At 42.0% G+C, this 20,073-nt stretch overlaps 1 protein-coding gene across 2 annotated transcripts in view; it reads right to left on the bottom strand.

Annotated features, from left to right (window-relative positions):
* Positions 1-20,073, bottom strand: part of bcor (BCL6 corepressor) — a 55,441-nt gene that overhangs the window by 9,683 nt on the left and 25,685 nt on the right. For both annotated transcript variants that reach the window (XM_056447340.1, XM_056447341.1), the window contains 4 exons: positions 18,523-18,830; positions 14,377-14,655; positions 2,918-3,084; positions 2,208-2,353 (listed from right to left, as the gene is read on the bottom strand). In XM_056447340.1, the coding sequence (XP_056303315.1) occupies positions 2,208-2,353; positions 2,918-3,084; positions 14,377-14,655; positions 18,523-18,830 (900 nt within the window). The remainder of the gene's footprint in view (positions 1-2,207; positions 2,354-2,917; positions 3,085-14,376; positions 14,656-18,522; positions 18,831-20,073) is intronic.

Here is a 20,073-nt window from a genome sequence, read left to right as displayed (position 1 = left end):
CCGTCGCTGTGTGTCTGCGCTCAGGAAAGAGGGGTCAGTGTTAACACAAACACAGGAAAGGCCGTCTTGGTAAATGCCACGTCTCCTGCGATGCCATCTTCACATGCACCCGGAGCAGAGCTTGTCTCTTTCTATGCGAACGTCTAACCTTGAGCATTAAAACTTTACCTCTGCGCACAACGGGCAGCGAATTGCTCAATGACAAGGTCAACGCTCAGCTGGCGATAAAAGGTGATGTATAAGCAACACTTAAATGAATATCAATTTTTTTTTCTCACTTAAAAATGCCAAATTGTCATTGATAGCAGAGTATTTAACATGTTTAAATCATGAAAGTGTAATCTAAGGATGCTAGTATCCAATATGGATTATCTTTACATGTTTCTGTTTACATTCGTTTGTAGCCTCATCACAAACATGTGCAGCAAATTTCACAAAATACACGGTAACTAACAAAAAAATACATTTAAACAGATTTTATGCCTTGTCAGGGGTGCTAAATACATTTAGAATCTGTATATCCTGCATTTTGCATTCGGATGCACTGCGAGTCACTCCTTTAAGCGCATTGCACACTAGACGTAGTGCAGTGCTACGTCTTAAAATTCGAAACATAGTTTTCTATATGAGTGTAGTGAACGCACACCAGGAACCAGGGTTGTCACGATACTGGAATTCGATACCAATCATTACTGAGATTTTAAAAACATCTATCTGGAGCGTTTTAAAGCTCACTCATATGTCAGCTTCTAGACAAACCAGCTGATCGAAATGCTTCAGTGTCCCTGTATCTGTAGTTAGACTCAGTAAACAGTGGTGAAATCAGTAAACTAATGGCCTTCATGGCCAATCGCAGTCATTTCTGTTGAGCATGTGAAGTTAATGGCAAATCTGAGGTGTTTACAAACATGCTCAACAGTGCTCAAATGTTAGTAGGAAATGGACGTTTTTAAAATCTCAGTACCAATTGGTACCGAATTCCAGTATTGTGACAACCCTACCAGATTGTTATTTTAGCAGGTTTTTTTTAAAGCATGAAGGTAAATCATGAACGCGGTTGTGAATATTTTAAAACATATGCTTGTTTGTTGTAAAAATTCGTAATAATGACAACAAAATCCTAATTTGTGGATCTCCTTACTTCCGGGTGCAGCTATCCTGCCATTCTGGCTTATGTATTCTGGGAAATTTTCTTACCCCTTGGTTTGAGTGTGGTCCTGAAAAATCTCTCTTCAAAGGGGTATCTAGCCTTTGCCCTTAACCCTACGCCTTCAAGCTAAAGAGAATTTGTACACCCCAACCCCTTCACGGGAGCGCAGAAATAAGAGGAAGGGCTAAGGGGTAGAATTGGGATTGGGCCTTAGTCTCCTTGCTTCTCTCATTTTCAAATTAAGAGTCCCACATGCATAGAAAGTTTGATATAAGCTTAGATGAACATAAATATAGGGGGTAAAAATTCTCATTGCTTAAATCTCACTAGAAAACATGGCCAATCAAACATGCCCCGGAGTTTGCACATTAATGATCCCATGTTCAACATCTGTATTTTGTTCCAGTTGTTCTGTTTTTTCAGCCGGATTCACGAGCTATGCCTATTGGTATATTCCGATTTTCAATATATGGCATCTCTAAATCCCAATTTAAATGTTAAAATGTTTAAATGTTAAATGTTTCACAATCTGAAACAACTGAGATTGTGAAAAACTTTCTTTCAAAAATACCCCCACACACACAATTAAAAGTCCCATTATGCTTCCAAGTATTTAATTCTTTTTTCAAATCTCTTAATAGCAAGAATTTTAGCCTTTTAAGGAAAAAAGGGCATTTAAAGTCAATGGGTCAAGCGGATACCAAACATTTCTTTGTTCTAAAACCATTAAAACAATATTCCATTTTGGCTCAGATGGCTCCAGATTAGGCCCGGATTACTGTTCCAATAATACTACTCTGCTTTTCCAAATATTGTTGTATGAGACCAGCCCGTATACCGCTCAAAACAGACATGCCGCACAAGACCAAATAAAGACACACACACACACACACACATAATCTCCTTTCAGGGAAAGCTGATTTGCCGGTGCTAAAGGCTTCTCCTCCACTCCAGCTGTTGCTTAGTAACCAGATAGCCAAGCGGAGCCGAACCCTCCGCTGCTACAGGAGGGAAATTCTGGGAATAGAGGTTGAAGAGATGGACAGAGCTCTCTTACCGGAGAGAAAACACTCCATTATGTCGCTGTGGGTCATCTTTAACAAGCCGCGGCCTGAATAGGTGGCTAAAGTTGGATCGGCACCATACGACAGCAACAATCGAACCACGTCTAGATGATCATTTTCCACGGCATCATGGAGAGGCCTGTTAAAAGAGAGATTAGACTATTATGAGAACTTTAGAGAAAACTAACGATTTTGACTATTTAAAAAAATCTATAAAACAAATTATGATTAAAATTTATATTAATTAAATACACTGCACAATTTTTTCTTAACATTTTCTATCTTAAACACTTGTCCATAATTACCTTAATTTTATCACCTCACATTGTACAATAAAACAGTCATTAAAACCTGTCACTGTCATTCATCTTTCCGACAGGAATGGGAACGCTAAATGAAATTGGATTTTTAAGTGTATAGTGAAGACAGGGATCTCACACGCCTAATCTGCTCTTCTTGCAGTAATTATCCGAGCTAAGATTCTCGGCCTCTTCTGTTGTTGTAAAGCCATTATTACCAAACATATAATTACTGACATAGAGTGTGCGCGCGTCAGCATGTGTATGCACGTGTAATTATCAGCGCCACATCGGCACGCTCTCAAACGCAGCGTGACGAAAGCACGGGAAGTCATGGAAACCAGTCCTAAATGTCTAGCTTTTTAGCGTTTTAGATAATGCCTTGAATGTATGCATGTGTTTACCTGGTGCCGTCCTGCGCACTGCAGTTGATGTCGGCCCCATGCTCCAGTAAGTGCTGTACGATGGAGAGCCAGCCGCGGGAACAAGCCTCATGGAGCGCGCAGTAACCCGCATTATCCCGATGATTCACGTCACACACTTTATTCTCCAGACAGTACAAAACCACCTCCTACAGTGAGAGAGAGGCAGAAAACGAGCGGTTACTATGGTGCAGCGAGGAATGAAATTCATTAAACACCATTAAAGAGCATGGAGCATGAGAGACAGGCAGAGAGTGGACAGACAGTTTTGCCCAGAGCTGATTATTGATGTGTGAGGTATCAGGGGTTTCACAGACGAATCCTGCCCCAAGCCTGCTGTTCGCTTTCTATACGAGACGCCTGAGATGGCTATGTTTATGTGTGTGAGAGAGAAAGTCTACAAGCAGCAGCAGCGCAGAAACGGCTTGAAAGGTGGTGGAAATGTGAGCAGTGCTTGCCCTTGCAAAACCGCCTGCCATGATGTTTGCAATGCCGTAGCAAGGATTTCTGGGCCCTTTGCATAGATTTCTGCTCTGGGCTGCCTCGGTCAAGACTTCACTGTGGACCCCTCCAAGCCTCTGGGCCCTATGCACTACATCCCCATTCCCCCTCCACTTACTACACCCCTGGATGTTTGTGTTGGCAACAATGTCTCCATATTTTGCACCTCTAAGATATTTTACTGCCTAGAATTATCTTGGATCCCCCAGGTAATTTGGGGTCCCAGTGGAAAGGCCTCTGCACATCAATCTAAGCCAAAATAAACCATATAACATGCTAAGTGAGTTGCTATGTGGTTGCTAGGTAGTTCTAAGTCTAGAGACTGATGCTAAAACAGAGGTGGCCCACTGCGGTCTTGGAGAGCCACTATCCTGCAGAGTTTTGTAACTCCATGTAGCCTTCAAGGGACCCTTAAAATTGATTTATATTTCTGTGTAGAGTGATTGCCATAGCCCACGGCATATACCTTGCACGTGGCTGATGCCATTGTGAATATTTATACTTCTGCATTCTGTCTGAGCTGCTCTGCAATAACCCTTCTGAAACACATGTAGCCAGTGGGGTTTCTACTATGTCGAGTTTCTTTAATGGTGTTTTTCGCCATAAACAAGTGTGATGCTACTGTAGAAGTAGTTCAAATATACATTTATCCAGGAACCTGCGAATGTAACTGAGGCCAGCTAGTGAAGTGGGCCATGGTCTTTGGCCTCCTTGGTAGAGCAACCAAGTCCCATACAGAGAGTTGCCGTTTCGACCGTTGGTTGGGTGGCGTAGAACCGGCAGGGTTAAACGAACATTCAATCAAAGTAAACACATAAAAAGTATGCAGTATGCATCTTGAGTTCTTCTGCAGGACTCAACATTTTTGAACACTCTGGCAACTGGCCTGGCTCCCAGTTCTTGGCCCCATTCATACTCATCACTGCTACCAAATGGACTAATCACAGATCTTGTGCACCACATAGCCACATCATTAGGGTACGCTAAGGTCAGGGTATGCCAGACCATTCATGTCCACTCGACACAAAAGTATAAATTGGCCTTTAGACAGTGACTACCTTGTGACTTTGATTATGGTTGGAGCAAATATCTGCAGGACTGTGGCATTCCAGGACTGCAGTCAACCACCCCAGCTCCCTGCATCAGACATTCCCCTACATCTACTTGATTAGAAATGTACTACCATATCTTTACAACAATTTATTTTATTATCATAGCAGTTGATATCAATATGCATTGTCCCAAGATGCTTCCCGCCACACTGATTAAGAACACTGTCCGGAAGAGGCCGGAATTACAGAGAGCCCTCGTGGAATTAATTGGAGAGTTCTTCTGCAAGCTCAAGATTTAAAAGGAACTCCCACATCCATCACCGCAAGCCTATTCCTCATGCACGGCGGCAACAAAAACAAGCACACACACACAGATGGGCTGGAGAGGGGAGGGCCGGTGTCCACTCGGTGCTCAGACGAATGAGGGCATTAGGATTCAGGAGGCGTAGCGCTCGCACTTCAACCCTGGCAGCGTCTCAGAGAGCACATTCAACCCCTCCCCCGATGGAGTCACACAGTGGTACGACCTGCCCCACGCTGCTGCCAGCAGCTCTGCCTCGCGCTTCCCGCCGGCTCCGTATCCAGGATACGGCATGCCGCCGGCATGACTGAAAAAAATTCAAGCCGTTAGCAGGGGCGCCGAGCCGTTAACGAGCCCAAACGGGAAACTCTCGCTCCAGCAGGGATGTACACTCCCGTCAGCCTGGAGAAGTGGACCAAAACACATGGAAGGTAAAACCTACACACACACACACACCGAACACGCTCAATTACCAAAAGCAAGCCGCAGTTCAAGGGAGAATTTCTCTATTTCCGTTTATGTTTCCATCGCCTCATTCCCTTTGCAGCGAGGTCTCTCTCTCCTGCCTCAGGGAGTTCCTCAGTGGGGATGTTTGCAGGCAGGAGAGCTGAGTGTTACATTTAACAGACAATAAAGCAGTGTTTCAGAGCCTAGCGAGAAAAAGATTTGTCGTGATTTTCTCCACAAAACGGCTCTTTGCTGTAGCATTTCCTCCCCCGCTGTCCCCTGCTAAAACGACTCCCAGCTAACAACTGCAATCAATGCATCATTCAAGACACTTAACCCCTTCACAACAGCGATCCCACAAAACAAGATGCAGGCCAGCTCGAGACTGAACCCGAAGTGCAACCATTTTACCACAACCTCAAAGCCTAGACAACCCAACCCACATCATAAAAAATAAAAGAGCTAGAACTATGGCTCGCTTGGGGAGAAAGAAAGACACTCAGACAGGAAAGAGAAGGGGAAGCTTTACAAGGCAGACCTGAACTGAAACCAGTGTGGGTCAATGCGAGTCTGTAGTCATATTCTGATGCCGGCAGCCTTTAAAACTTGTGATTCAAGTTCAAGTCTAGAATTTCAAGGTCTTCAAGAGGAACTCTGGCCATAAACACTTCTGGAAGTTCAGGGCCATTTCAAAAGAGTCTGAAAGCTCTAACATTCAGTCAACTAACCTAAAGATTTCTCAAGTACTTTAAGTCACTGAACTCTAAAGCAGATCATGATAAATTCTAAATGTCCAATAAAGCTGAAAAAAAAAGAGCTAGAAATAGTAGCTGAAAGCCCAATGCAGAATTGACATTTCAAAATTCTACAATTACGAGTTCTAGAAGTCTCCGTTTAGGAGTTCTAAGAACCTTGGAATTTTGATGATGTAGTCCCTGAATTCACAAGTGACTGTTAGAACTTTTCTAGGAAATTAAACTGTTACAGAAGGCAAAAGTTGTTAACAGCGTTCTAAATTAAGCATCTGGTGAGGAATTTTAGAACCTAATGTAACTGATCAAGAGATCTGATTCTAAACTAGTTAATAAAATGTTCAGGAATTCTGAGACACTTCATAAAGACAATCAAAATTCTAAAAGAACAAAGAGGTTGAAAGTTTCGAGAGTTTCGTAGAATATGCAAAGCTTTTTGACCTCTGCTGCAATTAATGACCTCTTAAAGAATGGAGGACTTTTGCGTTAATGTTTTTAGTGAGTCTAATGTGTAGTGCTTGCTTAATGATCCTCTGGCTCCATGCAGTGCTGACGAATATTCTAATTTTACACGCAACTCAGGAAAAAACAGCCTTCAGACTGAGCAGACGTCACGTTGCATTGGAAAGTGAGCAACTAGGGAGAGAGACAGATGAAAAAAAATGACTCAAAAGAAAGCGAAGGATATGCGGAGGGGGGATATAGGGAGCTTCGAAACTCCCTCAGCGTGGTTTTTAATTGAGAGAGCCATGACTGGAGTGGGAGTTGTGATAACAGAGGGAAAAGGGTTGAGGTGGCCTCCACAGAAGAAGTGCATCATTAACGGATCAGGAATTTCCCTGACAGCCGGCCAGGATGGTGCTGAACGTGCGAACAAGTGTGAATGTGTACGTGCACGAACATGTGATATCGTCTCGCTCAGCCAGACCTTTGACTAAACTGCTGCTGGCAAACCACAGTTTGTTTTTACATGCCGCTTAGAGGTGGGTGTACCTGCGATGTATTTTACCACAAGAATAGGCAACAAAACTTTGAATACCTGTCAGCAATTCCAGTGACCAGTTCCTCCACAAGTACAAATCGTCAGGTTTTAAAATGTGCCCATAATGCCTTAAAACAATGGTCTCAAACTCAATTCCTGAAGGGCCACGGCTCTGCAACGTTTAGCCCCAACCATCTCCAACTCACACCTGCTTAATAGTCTCTAGTAGTCTTAAACACCTTGATTAGTTGATCCGCAGTGTTTGATTAGTGTTGGAGCAAAACTGCAGAGCTGTGGCCCTCCAGGAATGGAGTTTGAGACCTTCAAAGTTAGCCAGTTTGATTCTTGGCAAATCAAAGAAAAATATATTTGACTTTTGCATTTTCATATGCAACATTCATCAGATGGCCTATCAACGGACTTTGTGCAGTCTGGAGGCGTTTGTGGCCATGACTGTGAGATATAAATGCTGTCGCTCGAGAGTTGAAGGTCTGTATCCTGCTATTTGCTTAGGCTTGGCAGACAGTGACAAAACAGGGTGCGACACGCACACATGCCTCACTGACCCTCTGTGTGTGCACACACACACAGCTGATTACTGAACTGCAAACATTCTTCACACGTGAACACCAGCAGGATAGTAAAAGGATTGTGTACCCGAATGTGAAAAGTCTGCCATCGAGACATTATGTTTTGCATTTTGTCCAGTTGAAATAAATATCTTCCCATTGACCTTTATTGTATGGACACAGAAAAATGTGTTATGATGTTCACAATTTGCGTGAACAATTGCTTTACATAAACTAATGTTAGTGATGAAGTCATTTTGATTGCTCATCTTCAAATGTTTAATGTTTTAATAGCAAAATATGCAGACAAATAATCTAAAGGGAGTTCAGATCAGATTATGTTGCATTGAATACATGCAACAGGGTTATTTCAGGTCGCAGGCTGTGTTTTGCGGTCTAGATCAAAAGATTCGCCTCCACGGAATCTTCAGCACGCGGCCTTGAACGGGCAGCCTGACCAGGGGACATGCTCATGAGCAGTGTGGAAAAAAACACGCAAGTTTTTCCACTTGCGCTTGGTTAATAGCTGAAACGCAAGCCAAAATGACTCAATCACATGCGCACGCGGAGAGAACCGCTCGAAGGCGCCCAGGAGTTTCATCAAGCCAAGAACGGTTTGTTGTGAAGGTGCGTGCCCAAGAGAAAATGGAAGCGAGAGCGCGCGCAAAACTACGTGCCGTTTGCATGTTTACTGCAGTTGCGCTGGGACCGAGATGAAGTGCCACGTTTAAGTGTGAACTCTCGTTCGCTTGCGCTGTGAGACGCACACACACACACATACACAAACAAATGGAGCAGCTGCCGCGCTCTGTGTTGAAAGCTTCGGCCGCGCAGTCATGTCATATTTCCGAGCTCTGGCAGCGCCGCGGAGCTGCTCGTGGCTTAACACACACACACACACACACACGCACACACCGAGAGAGCGAACGCTGGCAGCTCAGTGCTCTGCTCGCGGCTTATCTCTCTCTCTCACACACACACACACACACACACAGCGAGAGAGCGGCTTCCTGTCTGAGGCTGGAGCGCGGGAGGGAAAAGGAGGGGGGACGGAACGAACGAAGGCTAGAAAAACAAGCCGCTGTCGACTGACAGAAAAAAAACACGCGCGAACGGAAGGTCTGTCCCCACCTGCTAAGGCCGACGTGAGGGGGTAGAGGGGGAGAAGACCGCGCGATCGAAGGAGGGAGAGGGAGAGAGAGAGAGAGAGAGAGAGAGAGAGAGAGAGAGAGAGAGAGAGAGAGAGAGAGAGGGAGAGGGAGAGAGAGAGAAATAAGGAATACCGGGTGGGAAGGATTACATTTTATCTCGCTTCCTCTGACACACACATACACACACGGATCGGCGCCGAGTGCCCTCCGCTGCGCGCTCCGCCGCTCCCCCACCATATCTGTGGCGCACGCACAGCCCCGCGAGAACAGCCGCCTTTAACCGATGTCACCAAGCGCATTTATAAAGCCATTAGAGCAGAATTAGACCCCGAGCGCCAGCGGGGAAAATCACAAAGCCCTGAGACTCAGCGGTAACGAGAGCCCACGCTTTCGACAAGCGTTCGAGAAAATCCACCGCTAGCGGAACACTGCAGCTCTCTGCAATCTGAAGAAAAGCTCATTAGGAAAAAGACTGTTTAGCTATTAGCCAAGAAAGTTTGGATGTTATTACAATACAGTTTAGCTATTCGTAAACAGTTTGGCTATTAGTAAAAATAGTTTAGCTATTAGCAAACAAAGGCTTAGCTATTCGCGCACAGTTTGGCTATGAGTGGAAAAAAAACAGATATCCGTGTGCAGTTTAGCTTAGTCTTTTAAGAAAAAAGTGTTTACAAATAGTTTAAATGAACGAAAAACTTTTCAGCTATTCATAATAGTGTGGCTATTTAAAAGCAGGGTTTTACAGTGCTCAGCATATAAGCACACCCCTCACAAACCTTTTAAGTTCATATTTTTAATAGGAAGCTATACAATATTATATTTGTGCATATACATTAGATTAGTCAGTACTGAAGCCAAATCTGGAGCTTATCTAACAAAATACTAGTAAACCCAAATTTATATGTTAGAGAAAAATATTAAATACAAATAAAAAGATGAAAAAAAAGAACATTTTAGTTGAAATTTTGTAGGTTGTAATTTATTTTTGCAATGTTTGGCTTGAATTTAATTGTATTATCTTTCTATTTCTAAATATGTTTGAGGACTAAAATATTATTTTAATAAATATATCCATTTAATAAATCTGTTTTGTTTAAATGCACCAACATACGTCGCCTATATTCACAGAGAAATTGACAAAAATATTAATTTTTACAATGCGGTATGCTCAATTATGCTGAGCACTGTATTTTAGCTCAAGTAGATTATGTATTGCCTCACACAATAATCGACCATGGTTCTACAACAAATAAAACACTGTTAAACTATAGGAACCACAATTTAATCATGGTTTGCTACACTTATCATAATTCAACATTGATATTTGTAGTATAATTGGCCAATAAACATGATTACTACACATTTACTATTAAATATTTTTTGTAAGGCTGTTAGAGTAAGCAGCTTTTAGAAATTGGTACACACTTTTGTTATTAATGAAAATATAACACTAGCTTAGCTATTCTCTAATGAAGTTTAGTTATTCAGCTATAGACCATTTTGAGGGATGTAAACAAAACCAATAGTTCCAACGTATTTCCTGCTTTACATTTTTTTTTAATTCTATAGCCTCTGAGAATCCAAAAAAAAGCCACATATTGATACACAATGTTATGATAGCTGTTTTAACATTAAGTTATGATTGATTTGCCTCTTGTTACAGCTATGAGAGTTTGATAACAAGCAGGAAATGTTCATGGGCCAATGACATGAGCACATTGAAATGGTCTATTTAGGTCATTCATAAACATAACTATAACATTTTGATACAAACACATGTGTAACGATTATTGTACTTTTAGCTTTGAATATTACTATCGAAGAACTATTTAGTCACAAATTGCCAATGTAAACCCGTGTGCAGTTTTGCTATTTTTTATTAAAAAATGTAAGAAAACCTGTAAAAATCTAACATAAGACTTCAAATAAACAACAACACACACAGAAAAAGACATTTCTTCCATTTCAGAGAGACCCAAAAACCTTGTTTGTGGTCCAAAATATAAATAAAGCCCCCTCGTTTTCTGTGGGCCACTAATGGCAGGCGTTAGTTTGCACGGCGAGAGATCGGGAGGTGTGCGGAACTGGCGGCTAATGGCTTAAAACAGCGCGTGTTTAGCACCTTCAGCCGAATGATTAATTAACGTGGAGATTACGGAGAGCACTTGTCAGATCGCTGATTGGACCTTAATGGCAGAGAGCCATTCTGCCTGAGAGCAGAATTACCGACAGAGTCTAGCAACCGCAGCAGAATCAGACAGAGAGGGAGAGAGAGAGAGAGATGGATAGGGCCCTTTCACACATACACACACACACACACACACACATAACGATAGGTTTCAATCAGCAGACAAAGGCCAGTTTTGTCTGAGTCATAAAAGAGGGAGGCAACAACCAAACACAAGTGTAAATAAGCAGCGTCGCAACGCAAGCGAGACGTCAGCCCTGGCGGAATGTAATGAAAGAGTGTGTGTGTGTTGCAGTAAAACTCTTGGCTTGAGAGCTAAAGGGAGGTGAAGAAACACAAACAAGAGATGTTGGGGGAAGGGAACTGCAATCGTGTGTGTGTTTGTCAAAGCATGCGACGGTGATGGAACCACCTGACCACTTCAAACACAAAGAACGTAAAGGACACAACAGGAAAATGGAAGGAATGGCGCACAATGGGACACGGCATCCTTAGTTGGTGGAAACAAATCCAGACACATGGCGTAAACTAGGCACTCGATTCCGACACCACACAAGTGTGCTCTATTCTGGAACCGCACCATGGCATCAACACTAAAGTGCTCTGTAAAACGCAATAAGAAACTTTCCCTTTCAGTGGAATTCAAGGCACCGCTGCGGAGCGAGAGAGGAAGGGGGAGGGAGGGCCGGAGAAGGAGAGAAATCATGCGCTCGCAGCAGTAATCGCTCATTTCCTGTTCTCCGTGCCAGTCCTTTCAGACGCACTGCCGGAACTAATCCAGCTCCCCATTAATCTGCACAAATTGGACACGGAACGCCGCGCCATTCCAGAACCCGTGGAACCACCATACTCTAGAACTGTGGAATACCGTCAAATTCCAACGCTGCAGGGAATCTACTACACAACAAGTTCTGCTGCATTGCACTACCAGAATACCTTTGTGCCGATACTAAGCTTTACTGTATTTCTGGAATTCCCATTGTCTTCCCACAGGTTTGAAAAATACTTGTGGTGGTAGCCGGATTGAGACACATCCTTTACCCATGGCACATAATTGGTTAACTACATGACAAGTTCATGTTGCTTTATTGGCATGACTTTTAGTACAGTAAAATATGTAATATATTAACATCATCAAATTATTAACATGTACAGCAAATGAGAAATAAATTAGATGCTCTGATCGATTGGCCTGAGATCGGTATCTGCCGATAATCACAATTTTACGACTCGATCGGTACTCTTAGATCTGGCCGATCTCATGAACCAAGTGTTTGTTTCCATGTAGAGGAAGATGCACGTGCGCTCCCAGATTCTACATCAGCAGCGCTGCAACACATGAGCAATGTTTCTAGATTGCATTGTTAGTCATTTTTCTGTCCATTTTTATATGTTTTATCTATTTTACTATTTTTTGTAACGCTGCTTCTGACCATTAAATGTATGCAACATCCTTAATGTATTATCTTGGGTAAGGCGAGATCTCATACTTAAAGGGTAATTGTGCTTATGCAATGGCAAAGTTATATAAAGCTTGAAGAATTAGAATTGGTAATCGGTAGATCACCATGACAAGGAATCAGTACTCAGTATCGGCTGCAAAAATCCAGATGCCTAAAATAAATGACAGGAAAAGTTCTTAAAAACAGAGAATATCTCTAAAATAGATATATTTATTAATAATTAGAATAAAAATAAGGCATTTGAGTTGATTGACCATTTTTAATGGTGTACATATATTTTGCAGCCAGTTTAGATGTAATTTCATCCTTGCTGAGTATTTAGTAAAGTTTTTTTGAATTGTTCAGATTAAAGAATTTATTATTTACTTTTTCTCTCGGTCTCGTGGCTGTGCGCGCTGTTAGAAAGCCAAGCGGACAGAACTTAATCAAAGAATAATGCTAGTACACAACAACTTTAGAAAGCGAAAATGAAAGCAAAAGTGAACTCCCGGACATTTTAGAAACAGCGTCCGGAGTTATCGGATGCATTTTTAAGCCTCAAAAAGGCGCATCTCACATGAGTACGAGGAAGTGTTGACCGTTCTTGCGTGCACACACAATGAGCAGTACAAAATGTGTAGGGTGAGAGATTTTCCTCTGGTTAATCAAATGCGGATGTTTGGTTATCTTTGGCAGATGTGAAAAAAAGTGTAAAAGGATGATAATATTGGTAAAAAACAAACAAAACTGTCATTAAATATACCTGGGCGGCCTGCCCAAGTAAAGTCTATGTGTGGGAAGCACTGCATAATTCATCACTGCCTGATATCCTACAAATCTTTTGGTAGTCTCAAATCAAAAATGCAACAGCATTGGTGGTGAGAATTGAATTGTCAGTATTCAGCCATATAGCGCATGTGCTGTGGGCATACCAAGTTCGAATCCCAACTTATACAGGCCTTTCCTGATCCCACACTAGGACTGGGTCAATAATCGACATCATATCGAATCGCGATAAAATTAATGTCAATAACAATGATAAGCTCTGGACTTTTTTACTCTATATTGATCTAAGAGCCAATCACAGAAGAAATGTACAACAATGGGGATGTAGAGGTGTGTCTGATATTAGAGATACACTGAATTTTCAGCCACTAAAAATGTATCAGCTGAAAATGTTACGCCATTTAATGCACCCTCCTTTTTTTGTGACTTCAGTCATTGTTGGGGTACTCTTTTAAATCGGGAAGCATTAACAACTGATATCGAAATGTATATCATTATCGTTCAATATGGAAAATAATTACTGAGATAGCATTTTTGTCATATCGCCCAGGCCTATCCAATACCCCTCTCTTACTCCAACTTCACTTACTGTCAATATCAACTGTCCCACCAATAATGACAAAAAACATATCAACATGCTGTCAATAAAAAACTAAATATCTGTTGAAAAAAGTAAATGCAGGGATGCAACTGCGGCAAAATGCGATCAACAATAATCCACAAAGCATCATCACAACATCATCTACAATAAAAACAATGCATTCCAAACACCGTTTCAATACAAAAAAAAAGTAATAATAATCAAAGACATGACCAACACTCGTGATAAACTCATAAAAAGCCAGCTAGAAAATCAGAGACGGGGTGCGAACGGTTAAGGTTTTCTGGTTCGATAGAGAAAAAGAGCAAGGACTAGATGGAAAAGTGTGAGAAACAGAGCGCCTGCAAAGGCACCGGAATGAATGCGTGCGAGAAAGGTTTGAGTGGGAGTGCAAAAGCCGAAAGGAGAAAGAGATGAGACACCGTGTATGTGTGTGTGAGCGAGAGGCTGCGTCGCAAGAGGGGGAAAAAAACTGTGTCTGTGTGTGTGTGTGTACGTGTGTGGACGCCAAGCGATCGCTCTGTGCCTGTCAGGGGCTCTCGCATGTCAGACTCAGTCTCACGCAGAAATAATGAGATGCGAAGAGAGCAGGAAAGGGCAGCCAGAGAGAGAGAGAGAGAGAGAGAGAGAGAGAGAGAGACGCACATACACATGCAAGTGCACACTTACCTCATATCCCAACCGTGCAGCTCTCTGCAGCAGAGTCTCGCCTGCATTTTTATTGACGATGAGTCTGCGAGCTTCGGGCGGCATGGGCCTGTTGACCGGTGGCTCTGTTGACACTGGAGGTGCGGGGGTGAGTGGAGGTACAGGTATATCCGCAACAGCGCATGGAGGGGTCGGCGATGCTGCAGGTTGGTAGGTAGGAGAAGGGGGACGAGGTTTGGTAGGAGAAGACTCATAATTGGAAAGAAGTGCTGGTCGCTTCTGTGCAGATAATTTCACCACCTGATGGGGAATAAAAATGCATTAGTTTTGCATATACCACCAATCGCAACACCACCAACAAAACCCCAACGCTAGTTTCTATTTCTCCGTCAAGTGTTTGCGGTAGGTAAGGCATAGCTTTCACACAGTTGCATATACTTTGCTGTACTCTGACACACACCTCTCAAAAAAGCGCAACTACATATCACAATGATGTGAAGAGTAAGATCTGTGATTGGTCAGCTTGGTAGCGGTGGCGAGGATGAGTGGTACCAAGACCCGTGAGAGCAGCGTGAGGCCAGTGGTGTAAGTTTTTAACCAGTGTCGAGTTCCATGAAGGAGCTCCAGATGGATACTTTTGTGTTTACTTTATAATTAAACCTGCTGAATGTTCGCTGGTTCCCGCTAGGGCTGTGCGATTAATTGAAATCGAATCGCAATCGGGATTTGAAACGTTACGATTAGCTAAATCGCAAGAGGCTGCGAAATTAAATATGTATCGCTTAATGGCCCCCGCCCAGAGCAAATGCGTGACTGCCATCTGTGTGTGGCAGACTTACTAGCCAATTGAGTGAGCACACTTTTGTTCTGCCCAATCAGAATTGCGCAACTGATCTATGCAGAACGCCCACAATGAATCAAACAAACAGGAACAGGTGGGATAATGGCGTCTGCCGCTTCAGAAGCATTACTAGACAAATTAATATCAAAGACAAACAGCATGTCGGTAATATGGGAATATTTTGGTTTCAAAGTCACAGACATCGAATAAAAACACGTAATTTGTAAGAGCTGTCGCAGAATTGTTGCCACAGCACGAGAAAATACAACAACCACCACATAAAAAAGCCCCAGAGGTGGCTAAATGAGGAGTGTCTTGCTAAAGTCAACAAAGTATTGCCAGTGACATAATCTAGTAGCTAGCAACAGCAAAGTACAATTTCAGAGTTGTTTGCAGCAGTTACACCAAACACAGAAACATCACGAAGGCACCAGGAGATAACGAACGCCATAACTCACTACTGTTTGCTCAAGAGAAAAATTAGTGTTTGAGTTTTGAATAATTATAAACTAATCTGAATAAAAGTTGAGTTAGTTAATATATTTTCAGTTCCTTTTTTTAACTAACACTCACTGCATTTTAGCAGCAAGAAGCTACGATACAGAATATTGAGCTGAAGCTTGACTACAAAATTAAAATCGCAAATCAAAATCACAATATGTATTAAAAAAAAAAAATAATAATAATAACAATTAGATCTTTTTCCCAAATCGCACAGCCTTAGTTCCTGCCACTTTCTTCATTTGCATTGCACGCATTTCTGGCAAAATCGCAAAACACCAACAAAGAAATTTGACACAGTGGAACTTAGAAACCTCACTGCCTACTAGTGTTTCAGAAGTGTTATTGCAGAGCAGCGCAAGCAGAACACAGAAGTATAAATACTCAAAACAGTGTCAGCTAGAGGCAAGGTATGCAACATAAGGTGTAACGATCACGTGACGCAGAAGTATAAATCCGTCTTAAGACTTCATACAGACATTTATGTGGCTGGACAAACCAGGTAAGGTGAACACTCTCTTTTAAGGACAAGAGTGTGGCAGAGCAGTGCCAAAAGACATTGACTAATTAATCAGAGTGACAAGTTCATAGTGGGCACTGCGACACAATCAAGTCTACAATCTGTAAATCTTTGAAAACTGATGATCGTTTCCACACTTTTTTTTTAATCACACTAGTGGACACCAGTGCAGGAAACAGTTCCACACCATAAACCAAGAATTAAATTGTGACTGTCAACAACAGCTCCTCCTCGCACTCGAACACACACTCCGTATGGTCAGCAAGGTTATTTCTGCGCTGCAGTTTAACAGACACTATTCACACAAGTGCAAACAACCCATAAACATGTTTTTAGCCAAACAGCGTACATCTTCCACATTGTCTGTTTTTTGTTTTTAGGCTCTAGGCTGCTTGTTTGCTTGCGAGCTGGATGGAAAGCTGCAGACGGCGATCCATCAGCAAGCATGTTCCCGGCAGGGAAAGTTAAACAGGAAACAACGGAAGACTTTGGCTCTCTCCCACTCGCTTTATCTCTCCCGCCTTCCGTGTGCGAGTTCTCTATCTGTGAAGTGCAGTAGGGCGGGCGGATGAGAGCTCTGTGTATGTGTGTGTGTGTGTCCATGAGTTCATCCACACAGACTGAAGGTCGGGAAGGGAGGGGGGGGATCCGGGCGGGAACTCCACCCACCCCAGAGGAGTTTCACAGCGCAGCAGCTGTCAGAGTAAACACACACACACACAGCGATCTGCTAGGTCTAGAACAGTGCGGAGAAAACAAGTGTTTCTAAAAATATGACGTTAATTGTCTGAATGAGATCATAGATTAGACTAGAGATACCCAAAGTAGGGTCTGTGGGCCAAAGTTGGCCCATTGTAACCTTTGATTTAGCCCATCATCCCATCTGAGAAGAGAGTGAGAGTGATGAAGAGGGTTGAGGTGAATGCCTTTAAAGGAGACTTGTTTTGTTTGTTTTATTGCTGAGCTAGAAAAAAAGCAATGTAAATAATGTCTTTACGGACAGAGGACTATGTAGAAGACATCGGTTAGCAATTGAAGGCAAAAACTAGTGTAACTCCATTCTGTTGATGTTGTTTTTTTGTTTTATTTTTACTGCAATACGTGTATTATAAAATGTAAAAAAGTGTACTAGTTAATGTAAAGCATTTTAAAAATATATTATTAAATAAATTAGGAAATGACAACTATATTTACCTTCGGCCCACTAGCCTCAATCAAGTTTGTTTTTTGGCCATTCCTAAGAAAACGTTTGGGCACCCCTGGATTAGACAAATTTATGCATATAAAATGTATTTACCCAACAACAAAACTGTGGCTAGTGAAAATGGCGAGTGGCTAGTAATGCTGGAAAACTACTAGCCACAGTGGCTGGTGATCAAAAAAGTTAATGTCAGGCCCTGATTATATTATTCTTTTTATATTGCATTATATTTATTCTGCTATTTTCTAATAAATGAAAAGGAAATGAAGATATGCATGTGTTTTACTATTATTATTTATGCTTATTATTGGGTATAATATCATCAATATTAATAACAGCAATTATTATTACTGTTAAATACAATTATTATATTAAATATTTACTACCACTAATAATAATGACAATTTCATGCATCATCATAATTATAAAAACATAAAAATAGTTAGATTTTTTCCAAGTTAAAACATAAAACGCCAAGAATAAACCACAAATATCTACACACAAGCAAACCACCAGACAGACACACAAACTTCATGCGTCATTTCTCGAGGACACGCATACAGCATGTCTCCAAAGTCAAAAACGATGCTCATTTTGCATACCCGCACATGCAGTATTGTGTAAACACTGACACAAATATTGCCATACGACAGTGTTTGTCTGCTGTAAACGGCCTGGACGTGAGGTGTGTTTGTGTTCGGCTGTTGCACTACATCTGTGTGCGAGCAAGAACGCAGGCTGTGTTATTTAAAGAATGCACAGCGTGTTCACCGGGGAATGATTTTCCTTGACGGAGAGCGAGAGAAAGAGACCCGGCCTTCACTCGTCCCTCCCCCTCGCCCCTCCGCTGGGAGTCTGCCTTTCAGCACAAGAGGAGGTCAAAGCAACCGCACTCCAAACACACACACGCTATGACCCCCCCTCCCGCGTCCGCTGAGCCATCCCAGAGAGCCGTGGCGTCTCCCTAATTGGGATGATTAACATTGTTGTGATTGGAGACACGTTTTTAAACGGTTCCTCGCGGAGCCCGGGGAGAGCGCTTGGGTCGCGAGCCAAAGCAAAGAGACAAAAGAAAGCACCTCGACCTTCTGCTGCAGCTTTTACCTTGTGCTGGTGGGCGGGGCTTAGCTCAGGACACTCTTGATTGGTGGACTGCAGCAGCATCCTGCGCTCCTGTTGGCTGAGGTGTTTGGTCTTGCACTGCCGTTTGCCCTTTGGCTTTTCAGGGTCCCCGTGACGGCGCAAGCGTCCTGGGAAAGTGCAGTCGGGGTCCGGCGAGGGCGAGGAGGAGCCCGCTGACTTGCGGTGCTCTTTGAGACGCTGTCGCTTGTCGGAGAGATGGTGAAGGGGAACGGCAGAGGAGAGCTTGCGAATGGAGTCACTGCAGAAGCTGTCGGAGAGGGCCGGGATTGCTGGAGAGAAAGATAGAGACAGGAAAAGACGTTAAGATAGTTTGCTGAGATGGTTTAATCAATAATGAAAGGGATTTTTAAGAATGGTCTGATTGTTGTGAGAAACCTAATGTAGTTTGGTAGCCTAAAATGTGTGAACGTTAGCTGAAATTTTTACTTTGGAATAAAAAGTATGATCCGATTTCAAGTGAATTTAGGAAAGATAAAACAAGAACACTTGATATATTTATATACAATAAAAAAATACTTCATGAACTGTGCTATCCATTGTTTTTTGTAGACCACTTTTCAGGAGTGGTTACACTGGGAAAAAATCTATGCAATTCTGTAAAATCTGGTAAAAAAATATGGAAATAGGGTAAGAAAAAAGTAAAAAAAGCACTTAACACACATTTGAACCGATACCACGGTTTAACAAACCGATACGAGTACAAGAATTTTAATTTGTGTACTCGCCGGTACCGAGTACCAATTCCGATACTTCTTAAATTTGGTTTCAATGAAAGTGCAATTAATTTGAAAGGAGGTTTTATTTTTTGCCTGTAGCAAGGATGAACACAAAAACCTTAAACAGAAGGCTATTCCAAGCCAAAAATATACACACATTGTTGATAAACCTGTAAATCGATAGACCTTATCGTTTATCAATTAAGCCTTCCACTGACACGAGTCCACGACTTAACACATTACATAATTATTTACGTTATCTTATAGAGTCACTCTCTTGACGCTGCATATTGGAGACGCACAAAACCCTGTTATGCGCGGTTCTTCGTTATATTCACTATATTACTTATTCATTGTTATTGAGTCCGTATATTTGTTATATTATAGAGTCCTACCGTTTAATCTGTGGTCAGGTAATCAAAAAGTAGGCTACATGATGTTTAACTATTGCTGGGTCACGGGTGGATAAAATCAATAGATAGTTTTGCAAACTTTACCGACTTTCTCTAAAATATTAAGATGTTTTAAGCGATTTTACCCTGACTGAGTGCCATAAATATACATACGCTCATCTTAAAATAAATAAATAAATAAAAATAAAAAAATTCGCATGACCATCATCTTACAATGTTTCTGCGTTTCTCTTGCAACCGAGTTCGTTCTTCTGAGGTGATCTGGGAATACATTCAGTGCTGTTAATAGGAAACAGAAATTGAAAGGCGCAATTGATGATTTTGTCATTAACAGTGAAAACAGCTTAATATAGGCTTTTCTGAAACGATTCTTTCACTTTATG

This window comes from Danio aesculapii, chromosome 22, assembly GCF_903798145.1.
Source record: "Danio aesculapii chromosome 22, fDanAes4.1, whole genome shotgun sequence".
Taxonomy (NCBI): Eukaryota; Metazoa; Chordata; class Actinopteri; order Cypriniformes; family Danionidae; genus Danio; species Danio aesculapii.
The sequence above is the reverse complement of the archived record's forward strand: the minus strand, read 5'-3'. Positions and strand labels throughout refer to the sequence as shown.